This window comes from Thermobia domestica, chromosome 5 (assembly GCF_964235325.1).
Source record: "Thermobia domestica chromosome 5, izTheDome1.hap1.1, whole genome shotgun sequence".
Classification (NCBI taxonomy): domain Eukaryota; kingdom Metazoa; phylum Arthropoda; class Insecta; order Zygentoma; family Lepismatidae; genus Thermobia; species Thermobia domestica.
Genome location: NC_137458.1, coordinates 242,583,575 through 242,594,493, shown reverse-complemented (window position 1 = coordinate 242,594,493; position 10,919 = coordinate 242,583,575). Strand labels below are relative to the sequence as shown.

The 10,919-nt window shown below is 34.6% G+C and overlaps 1 protein-coding gene across 1 annotated transcript in view; it reads right to left on the bottom strand.

Moving 5' to 3' along the window:
- Window positions 1-1,300: 1,300 nt before the first annotated feature.
- Window positions 1,301-10,919, bottom strand: part of LOC145686503 (DNA repair nuclease/redox regulator APEX1-like) — a 64,092-nt gene continuing 54,473 nt past the window's right edge. Inside the window, exon 7 of the mRNA XM_081759886.1 lies at window positions 1,301-4,899. Coding sequence (XP_081616012.1) covers window positions 4,782-4,899 — 118 coding nt within the window. The 3' untranslated portion in view covers window positions 1,301-4,781. The remainder of the gene's footprint in view (window positions 4,900-10,919) is intronic.

The window sequence follows — 10,919 nt, the reverse complement described above, 5'->3', positions numbered from 1 at the left end:
TTTTAGATTAGGAGGTCCTGAGTCCGAAACCCTCTACCATTCTAACTGAAATTTTTCCAGGGTTTTCAGGTAAATGTAACAGTGTTCCATTTTATATAATCGATTACCTTTTTTCTTAAAATGTAAAATCTGAAGCGATCGTGGTCTTATTTCATTCAAAGTGAAGATAGAAAGAATTAAATCTTGCCTGGTGACGTGATTTTAGTAAGTTTTCTCGGGTTATCAGCCAGATAAAAAATATTGACTTCCGATGTTCCGGATGCGAACATTGCATTCGTCAAGTATTGTTGTGAAGAGACCAGAGATATGTAGTGACTATGTAGAGGTCCAGCTATCAATGGGGGACTGATTGCCTGAGGGAAACCCTGGCTCCTGATTGGATGTTGTGATTACGAGAAGTGTTGAACGTGTGTTTTTTGTTCCTAAAAAGGTCGGCTAGATGGGACTGAGTTGGAACCCATTGTCTCTATTGAGATCATTGCTTTCACGTGAGATGGCTGTGGTTTCCTTTATTATTCTGTCCCAAAAATTGCTGCATTTGACTACTATGGTAATATTTGTAAAATTGACTCGTCCCAGCTTTACACTATGCTCTGCTAGTCCTGACTGTTCGGGTCGCTGAAGTCTGATATTTAGTGTTGGTATGCGAAAGAAAGGTGGAACTCCACATAATTTACCCACGTGCAAATGTGGTTACTGCCACATATCACTTTAGATAAAGAAAGTAATACTTTGTAGGAAAAAAATCACCCGATGATGAGTTTGCCCTTGGTAGCCGGAACGTTTCAAACTTGGTACAACTACTCAAGACATATTACAGTGTCATAACTAAATGTGAGTATTATACAACACATACTAAAACATACGGCAATAGTGCATATGTATGACTTTCCTCTTTTAAACAGAGTGAACTTAGCTCCTGTGGCAGTTTTTGAAAGAAATCACATCGGTAAACAAAACAAATAAACTATTACTATACGCTAACGGAAAAAGTTTGCCTATTTTACTAATTCTAGCATACAAGAATTTTGTAATTTGTATGCAACAAAATTGTAGGTTTTACCCATATGACTACCCTCAAGAGGCGCCACTACTTAGCTTTATACTGGCTATGAGAAATAATGATGCGAACGATCAATACTAATTTTATACAAAAGATTTATTTCAGTCTAAGTATAGGAATACAACACAATAATACAGTTTTGAAAATATACATGTATAACGAACATGAAACCTACAAAATTCAAATGGATAATGGTGATGCTCTTAAATGAAAGTAACCATTAAACAATTTTTAAAAAAAATCATTGATGATTTTTTTCTTCACCATTTCAGTCACAAAGTTAGAAACTGGTAACATTTTTCACTAAAAACATAATTAACATGCGAGTATATAAGGACACTAAATTCGTAACTGCGGCATGAGATAAATTTGTTTACTCACATTTATTTATTTAAATTTACGTTGTCTTAACATTTAGATTTCACAAAATAAAATCTGTATTTCCATATGCAGTGAAACAACTATTCACAATTATTCAACACACCACAAAAGTAGTTCGTAAACTCTTTAAAAGGGTTTATTTTGCAGCTTCAAATGTAACAATAAACATAATTTTACACCTATTTGTTTTATAATAATAAAACCTTACTGTTACAATACCCAAATTTAACTGAAGCCAGCTAACCATTTTATTGACAGGTACAAACGAATATACAAATCTTCAACCAAAATATCCTTCAAAAACTCAATGATGCGTCTATAAAGAGTATATGACACTTCGTTCGTAGCCTGAACAAGTATCTTCTCATTTAAGCCTTTCGCTAGGAACTTTTATGCACTTTGTGTATTTGCATTTCAATCAAGTCGTTACAATAATTATCTTTTTATACACCTTTACATCAACTTTCAACTTAATTCCACAACTGACACTCGTAATTCAGATAATGCAACACAAACAAAAATAATTTTCTTGCGAATTTGATAATATTCCAAATATCAAACTTACGCATAAAATACTATGCAATCGAGAAATACATGGTAAACTTATTACCTATTTGCTTCGAAATCTTACACAATGGACAGACAAGAAGTTCCAAGAATCTCCCTGCACAGGGAGAATGAGAATTGTGGAGAGCCTAGCATGTCCCTCAGTTATGAAAGTTTCAACAGTTTTTGAGGTTTAGTGTTGTCACTGCGTGAGCGTCGGTCAGTCGGATCTATGTGGCAATTCGGACAGCATTTAAAAAAAAAAAAAAAGTGCTCAAACTTTAGCAAATTTAGACGTTTGTTTATCATTTGGAGATAATGATGCGACTTTTGGATCATGATAACTCAGGTAGGTATATGTCGCTTGTTCTTCAGCAATTCCTTGCAAAGAAAAATATTTTTGTAATCACCTAAGCATCGTACTTTCCGGATCTCGTTTCAATGTTTTGATCATTCCCACGGTGAAAATGGGCTTTCATGGGATGTGTTTTGCAATATATCAATGAGGCACATCAAACTGATCGCAACGATCGAACTTAACATTAAGATTCAAATATAAGACTTCCACCTGTACTTCCAACAATGATATGCTTCACGAAACAAGAGAGCATGCGCACAAGAATCCTAATTTCAAGGTAATTAGATAAGCATTGCAACTCCCTTACCTTCAAGAGTTCTATAGAACTCCGGTAATTTTTTGATTGCTTCTCATAGGCTCCTATTCTCATTCGTACATTGGGAAACAAGGATGCACTCCACTTCTCTCGAGCAGTAAACACTCACCCCACAGTGTGTGTATTTGTACTGTATAATTAACTTTCGTCGTAGTTTGTGTACTTGTACTGTATAACTTTCACCAAGTTCCCAGTTTCTTTTTCTTATTCGATATTATTTTGAAAGTTTAATGGTATTACTAATGAAGATTGGATGCAGTTACTGACTTGCGGGGTAACCTTTCATAATAACGTCACATATTTTTTTCTTTCCAGCTAAACATTACAAAATAAAACTATTTTAGTGTTCCGTTAGTGCAGCATGAAAAAAAAATTGAATTTACTCTCTCATCCGATTTCAACATGATTACTTTATAGCTTCTCTCTGCTTAAAAATTCTTTACTCAGAAGATACAACACCAGGAAGAAATGTATTAACGTATTTAAAACTAAAATGTTACCTGGAGAACCAGCATTACTTCGAGAAAATTTACAGTGGAGAATGAGTTAATGGTAATAAAAAATATGCGTCAACAATAATAATAGTGAGTCAAAGCACATTATTTTACAAAATGTTACGATAAAGTGATAATTGATATTCAAATTACACGACGATAAAAAGTATCTATTGATGATGTCCAAGAAAATTAATATCAGTCTTCCTTTAGACCTGACGTTTATGGTGTTGGTACATAGGCGTCAAGAGAAAGTTTAAAAGGACGAAGAACACTCGTATTAATTTGTCACAGAAGTATATAAGATACAGACAAATTTATATGTGCTTCATATCTTTATGCAACAACAAAGTCATAGAAAACCGACTACACTTCAACGAAATTCATTCCCTCTTTTACAAAAATAAAAACAAACAAAAAACGCAAGAGAGTTCCCAGGGGAAGACATACTTAGATAAAAAAAAAAAAAAAAAGGAGAACCTTGAGATATTTTATTGATCTAATTTGAGTTTAGCATTCCATTCAGCAGCAAGCTTATACGAAACGTGGAACCTACAGCTTAACTGAGAATTCGAACCACATGAACTCCCGCCGGGAATCGAATCCGGTCTTCCACGCCAAAGGCACGTACACTAATCGGTTACCCACGAGGAAACTTAGGGATGAGATTTTAAGTAAATATTGAAGAACAACAATCTATTGTCACTATAATCCACTTACAAAATGGGTAAAATTCTTTAAACGTCTTTATCTGAAAATTAAGTTTTTGGTCTTCTTTCCCTTTTCCCAAAAAAAACAGACATATAAAATGTTTTCTCCACATTCTGGAAGTCTTGTGAATAAATTCTTCAGGAATTTAATAAATTGATTGATTGATATGTTTTTACGTACTTTGTCAACAGCGAGGTTCTATATTAGATGAAACTTGAGAGTTTCAAGTGGGATCAGCAACATTGCATGTGAGGCTACTTGTAGACATCGATAGGTTTTACTTCCTCGTCATTCACAAGAAATGCATACGCAAATAAAAAGAAAGAAAACCAGCATCTGTAAAAATAATTCTTTGTTTCTACATAGTATCATAAAATGTTCAGGATAACTATTAACAAGGGTAAACCAATATGCGCGAAGTAGTTCCTTTCTTTCACTTTTGTATAGAGAAAATAATTTTTCCTCTTTTATTGCTTTTAAGAAACAAGGGAAGAAAAGAAACAGAAAAAGATATCTTTGCTAAAGCACAATCACAGTTCGATTTTATATACTCTCTCTTACAACTACCTATCCAAAGATTAATTTTAATGATGCTACGCATTCCAGCGCTACCAATTCCCAAGGTTGTCACTTTACGACTGACATTACGAAAAAAATTCTCTTTTTAAAACAATATCTCAACATTTTGTAGAAACCATTATCTAAGCAAAATACCCGTGTGAAAAACTGACAGTCATCCACTGCAATTTTCTCCAAGAAATAATGGCTCTTAATGAATAAACTCCAGAATAAATTGCCAGGCTTCTATTCTTTCTCAGTGTAAAACACACTAATACAGTTAGGTGGCATAAAAATAAAGGATTCAGATGCATCTACTATTATAAGGTAATCCTGTCGTTCTCATAAAAGCACTTATATATGCATCAGGAGAGTAATAGGGCAATGGTCACTCCCATACACTTCATCTCGTCTTATGTTATCACACAAATTATCCAGCAGGCTCTCGGACAACACGAAATAATCCAATCGCCTAAAACAAACAAAAAGAAATATGTTAGCGATTACTACAAACGAATACCTTTTCAAAAAAAAATCCGCAATTAGCTTTCTGCAGCACAGATAATCCGAATAAAAGAACAAATGAACTCTAGATGTATTCAGTTGAAAAGTTCAGCAATATCCTCGTACAGATACTCATCAACTTAATGTGACACCTGAAAAAAGTGCAACTTATTAAATTAATATAGCGTTGGAACATCTTTCGACTTAAGAACAGCTCTGATGCGAAGTGGGATAGAGTCATAGAGACCACGTATCGTAGCAAGTGAATATTATACCATTACGCATGCAGTTCATCACTCAGTTTCCTGCGAGAAGATAGAGGCGGAAATCTTGCGCCGGATTCGTGTCCAAACGGACTGCACATGTTAAATTTTGTTCAGATTCTGAGATTCCGCGATAATGCAATCGAAAAATTATTATAAATTATAAAATACGAGGGCTATACAGAAAGTGCCACACTTTTGGCCTATTGCGGCACTGGGTGAAACTAGAGTCGCCATCTTGGTATCAGAATGTTGCCACACTCAGTACGCATACAGCTGGGATACCGTGAGGACTGTGACGCTCTTACTGTGCTTTCTGTAACGTGTTACAATGTGCGCTGCAATAGAAAATCCCGCCTCTTGTGAGATGTGTTCTGTGATTAGGATATTGTTGGCAAAAAAACACAAGCCAATTGAAATACATCGCCAACTGCGTGGTGTATGGACATGGAATAATGAGTGAAGGCGGAGTGAGACAATGGTGCATTGATTTTAAAAATGGCCGAACTCTTGGATGGTTTTGGATGGGAGATATTCGATCACCCACCATACAGTCGGATTTGGCGCTGAGTAACTATCACCTCTTCCCAGCGATGAAGTCATAGCTCGCTACACAACGCTTTAACACTGACGCCGAACTCCATGCCGGTGTAAGCTAGTGGTTGAAACCGCACGCGGCACATTTCTACCGCGACGGTATTGAAAAACTTATGCCACGGTATGATAAGTGCCTTAATTTGCATGCTGATTATGTGGAAAAATAGCTTAAGAATATGCCTTTCAAATGTATATAATCCAATTTGGTTTGTTCATTCTGCTATTTTTTTTATTTCAAAAAGTGTTATTTTCTGGACAGTCCTTGTATATCACTGCTATCAAATATATATATATATAATCATTTCCTGATATATGTACTCATTTCTAAACAAAATTACAACCCTCTATAATGTATACCTTTGGACAGAACGCTATATATATATATATAAATGCTTTTCCGTAATACTAGAAAGGAACAACGTTAATATAATTTTCATATATTGAGAAAAATACTATAGAAATTTCTCCCTTTCACCTTTGAGGTAGACGTTTCTGAAATGTTGGGCACGTCCATTTATTTAAGGACTTCATATTTCACGTTCTCATCCCTAACATGAGAACTGGTGAGATACTCTATTTTGGCATACATTTTGAACCTCTTACTTCCCTTAGAATACGCATTTTAAAGTGACATGATAAAAATCTTGATTCGATGTATAATCTTGATTCTTGAGAGTCTTCATCGGTTCTGCTCGTCGACAACCAACTGTCTTACACGTAACAATTCGACGTATCTTATGTGCATTTAAAGTGTTGTCCCTATAAAATTCAGATAGGCCAACGACTTCCTCCTGATAATTTGAATCAGTGGCTTTAAATTTACTGGGAATTGTTGTAAATGATATAAAACAATAAAAAGGTGATGGAACATTGCGATTCCTTTATGGTGTGACGTCGGTGGGAATAGACCATCGGTATCATTCAAATAGTTCACAGAAAAACTAATCGCATGGAAATAAATCAGGGGAACGTGAAGGCCATTCACAGTTTTGGAACCGCTTCTGATATCGTTTCTCTAATATTCAAATTCCCCTTTCTTTATTCAGAAAATGCCGAATATAAATATTCGCTTGAGTTGGAGGTGTGAATTTGGCATATAGGCTTTTAATTAAAAGTAATGAAATGTGTTTCATCATTTTAAAAAATTCAGTTTTTAAGCGGGTTCACTTCTATATCTAAATTTCCCTTTCTTCCCTTTGTTTTGAAAGTGCTGAACGTAAGGATTCCTTTAACATGGAGGTGTGACATTTGTAATTAAATTTTTAATTAAAAATAAGGGAACATGGAGCTCAGTATTTCTAAAAATTTCGCTTCTAAGGATGAAAATAATTCATTTCTATAATATCCAAATTTCCTTTTCTTTATACAGAAAATGAGCAATTTAAGCATGCTAAAGTTAAATTTCGATATAAAAACACTTAATAAAAAGTAAGGAAATTTTCGGAAACTCCTACGGGAGAAAGGGTGGAAATTTATAGAATTTCTCTTTCTTTATTCCGGAAGTGTGCTCTACGGTACACAATCAATCTATTCATTACAATACGTGATTCAACATTTTAAAAAAATCCAGATTTAAAGGAGAAAAGAACAATTTTTACAATATTCATATTTTCGGTTTTATATTTATTACATCTTCCTGCACGCAGAAAGAATACTTTTGTTAGTATTGATAAAATATAGCGACCGTTTATTTTCTTACCGAATGATTTCTCTTGCCTGCGGTAATTATTCAAGGTTTTGCTTCGGAGGGGGCAAGATTCTCTAAGATATACATAGTTTACGTTTTTCATTAATATATTATTATTAGGGCTCGGAAGTTGAAGACCTAAAAATTGCCTAAAAACGGCCTATAGAAAGACCTAAAAATATCTACTTAAAAAAGACCTAAAAACTGGAAATAAGGACATAAAAACAAGACCCAATTTAATTAAATTACACATTTAATTAGTAAAATGCTCAAGAAATACAAGCTTCTGGTATTATATAATATATATTTGAAAGAAACTTCATCAATGAAATGCTTTGCTTTGTCGTTCAATTTGCATTATTGATTTTGTTGTCCAAGTTAAATCCTATATTTTGAACATTTTTGGAGAAGAACTAGAAGCCGGACACTTTTGAAGATGATCAGGACACCATATTGGCCCATAACACTCTGAAATTATAACCGATCTGTCAGCTGACACGTAATAAAAAAATATTTCAATGTTTTATGCTTTAAATTGTAGGTAAAGAACAAAATTACTTCCCCGCCCGACATGAATTCGGCAACCTTGAGCAGCAAGACGTACGAAAATAAATTTGTATTAGGCCTTCTTTAGCAGCGGCTCAAAGCAAAATTGTCACCTGCGCAGATTTGTTGCTCCTTTCGTAGTCCTAACCTATGGTTTACATTTTATTATAGTGATTTTAATAATTTAGAAGCCATTTTTCAGGAGGAGGTAAGGCGTGTTCTAATGCGATTCTGAGTTGCAACACATACTCAAGCAGCCAGTGGAGTATTTGAAATTTTGTTTCGGGGAAATATGCACTACAGAGGTCACAAAACCTCCACTTGCAGAGGAAAAAGTAATTCGAGAAGGGTTTTCAGGCCAATAGTCCTCCTAAATACGCCATTCCAAACAGCTGTTATGGTCTGCGCGAAGTTCCCACCATTCACCTCTAAACATACAACACATACCGTAGTGCGACGAAATTCCCATTTTTCCGTGGTAGAAAAATATCAGCAACTGTTCAGAAAAAGTACACAACTTCTTAATTTTTTTGTTCCTTTCCCCTGACGAGGGCGTTCCAGGCAACCGCCCATCTTTTGGGCCGCCCTGGCCTTTCCGTATAATACATATGTATAGATTAAGATAATTTGAAAAAATCTGTAGTTGTTTAAAAATGCAAGTCCAGTCGTTGAAGAATGTCTTATCTTTTGAACTAAAGAAAAGATGTTTAAGAAGTGGTGATTCGAGTTAATGACTACTAAATTTATTGTCGAAATATGAAATCTAAGAAAGATGTTAAGTCATACAAAAATCTTTAAAAAAGACCAATAAACAAACAAACAAAAAAAAAACGCCGAAAAAGGAAAAAAAAGAAATAAAATCCACCGTTTTCTGGCCTACAATGACCCGAAATGAACATATATTAAGCCTCGTCTTCAGGAACTCGTAAAAAGGAGGATTTTTCCTCAACTTCCGGGCCCTAATTATTATACTATCGATGAAAATGTATATATATCTCAAAAGATGGGAGCTATTCCCCGCCTGTCTCCCGGAAATGACGCCGCTGTTTGTGTGAATTATTAAATAATTAGTTTCTAGCATGAGTATCCTTCCATATTGCTTTCTGTTCAACAGTAAACTATTGTACTGGGTTTTAGCGTCCCTTTCAACACCGAGGTTATGAAAGAGCTGGACCGATTGTTTAATGTGGAATCCGAATCACATGAGTTCCTGCCGGGAATAGAATATGGATCTCCCACGCCGGAGTAAACATTAGAGACAAAAGGAGAAGTTGTAATTTTGTTTAATATATATGTCCTAATATGTAAATTTAATAGGAGCTGACAGGAGAACAATAGAAAGAAATGCAGAGGCCTTATTAAACGCTGCAGGGATATGGATTTAGAAGTAAATGCAGAGAAAACTAACTACATGGAAATTCGTAATGTGGCAAATTATGGATGCGTTAAAATTTCAAATAATACTTTTGATAAAGTGGATACCTTCAATTATCTAGAATCAATATTAACAGACCAAAATCATATTCACGAAAAAATTAAATGTCGACTAAAAGCAGGAAATTCGTGTTACTATTGGGTTCAAAATCTCTTGTTGTCGCGAATTCTGTCGAGGAATCTGAAGCTTAAAATATATAAAATGATAATCATGCCTGTTCTGCATGGTTGCGAAATATGGTCGCTTACTCTGAGGGAAGAACATAGACTAAAAATATTTGAGAACAAGATCCTGAGACGAATATTCGGACCCAAAAGGTACGGGAATGGGGAACGGCGGAAACTTCATAACGACGTACTACATAATTTATACGGTTTACCAAACATTGTTAGGGTCATCAAGTCATCAAGTTAGGCTTAGGAGGGCAGGTCATGTAGCTAGAATGGAAGAAAGTAGGAACACTTTCAAAGTCTTGACTGGAAGATCCATCGGAAAACGACCATTAGGAAGACCTAAGCGCAGATGGGAGGACAATATTAAGATGGATCTCGCAGACAGGAATACAAAGTAGAAACTGGATTCAGTTGGCTAAGGATAGAAGTCAGTGGAGAAGCTTTGTGAACGCGGCATTGAACCTCCGGGTTTCATAAGCCATAGAGTTAGTTAGTTAATTATATGCAGTATTATATAGCTATGACATATATTTATAAATTTCTTGCATTTAAACATGAATGATCTTTGTCAGTAAAATGCAGAATAGAAACATGAACCACTTACACAAAGGCAAATCACAAAAAAAAAAAATAAATAAATAAATAAATAAATAAATAAATAAATAAGAGAAAATAATCTAGACTTACTTTAATAACTTGTGAAGTAAGACTGGAAAATAATTACAGTTCCTACAAAAAATGAAGATCGATTTCCCTCACATTCCCTAACACGAATTTTTGTTTTCCCTGACATAATTCTTGAATATAAATGGGAAGATATGGGGTAAGTTCTATCATCCTCTTTTTTAACGGCCTCCTTTATCCCCATAGCCGTCCAACACACACCTTTAATTATGATTTACATATTTGTTATATTCAATATGAGCAACAGTTATTTACACAATACTTAACATGTAAATATATAATAATATATGTATGATACAGTATGACATGCCTTGACATTGCAAATCAGATTTTTTTTCTTGAAGAAACAATAAAAAGCAGTCAAGAGTATATTGCCAACTCTCTTTGAGCCTAATACTATCAGTACTAATACTACCAACTCTGCGACATATTAATCCTCACATTTACATGTTTAATCAGAATTTTGTTTTGCTTTCAGTTCATGGATTTGTTCTATGAGAGCGTCTTGTTCTTGTTTGTAACAAAATTCCATTTTTTTCTTCCTTCTTCCAATTTCTTAACTTCAGCACTTAGTTTTCTACTTTCACCTTTAATTGTACTTTC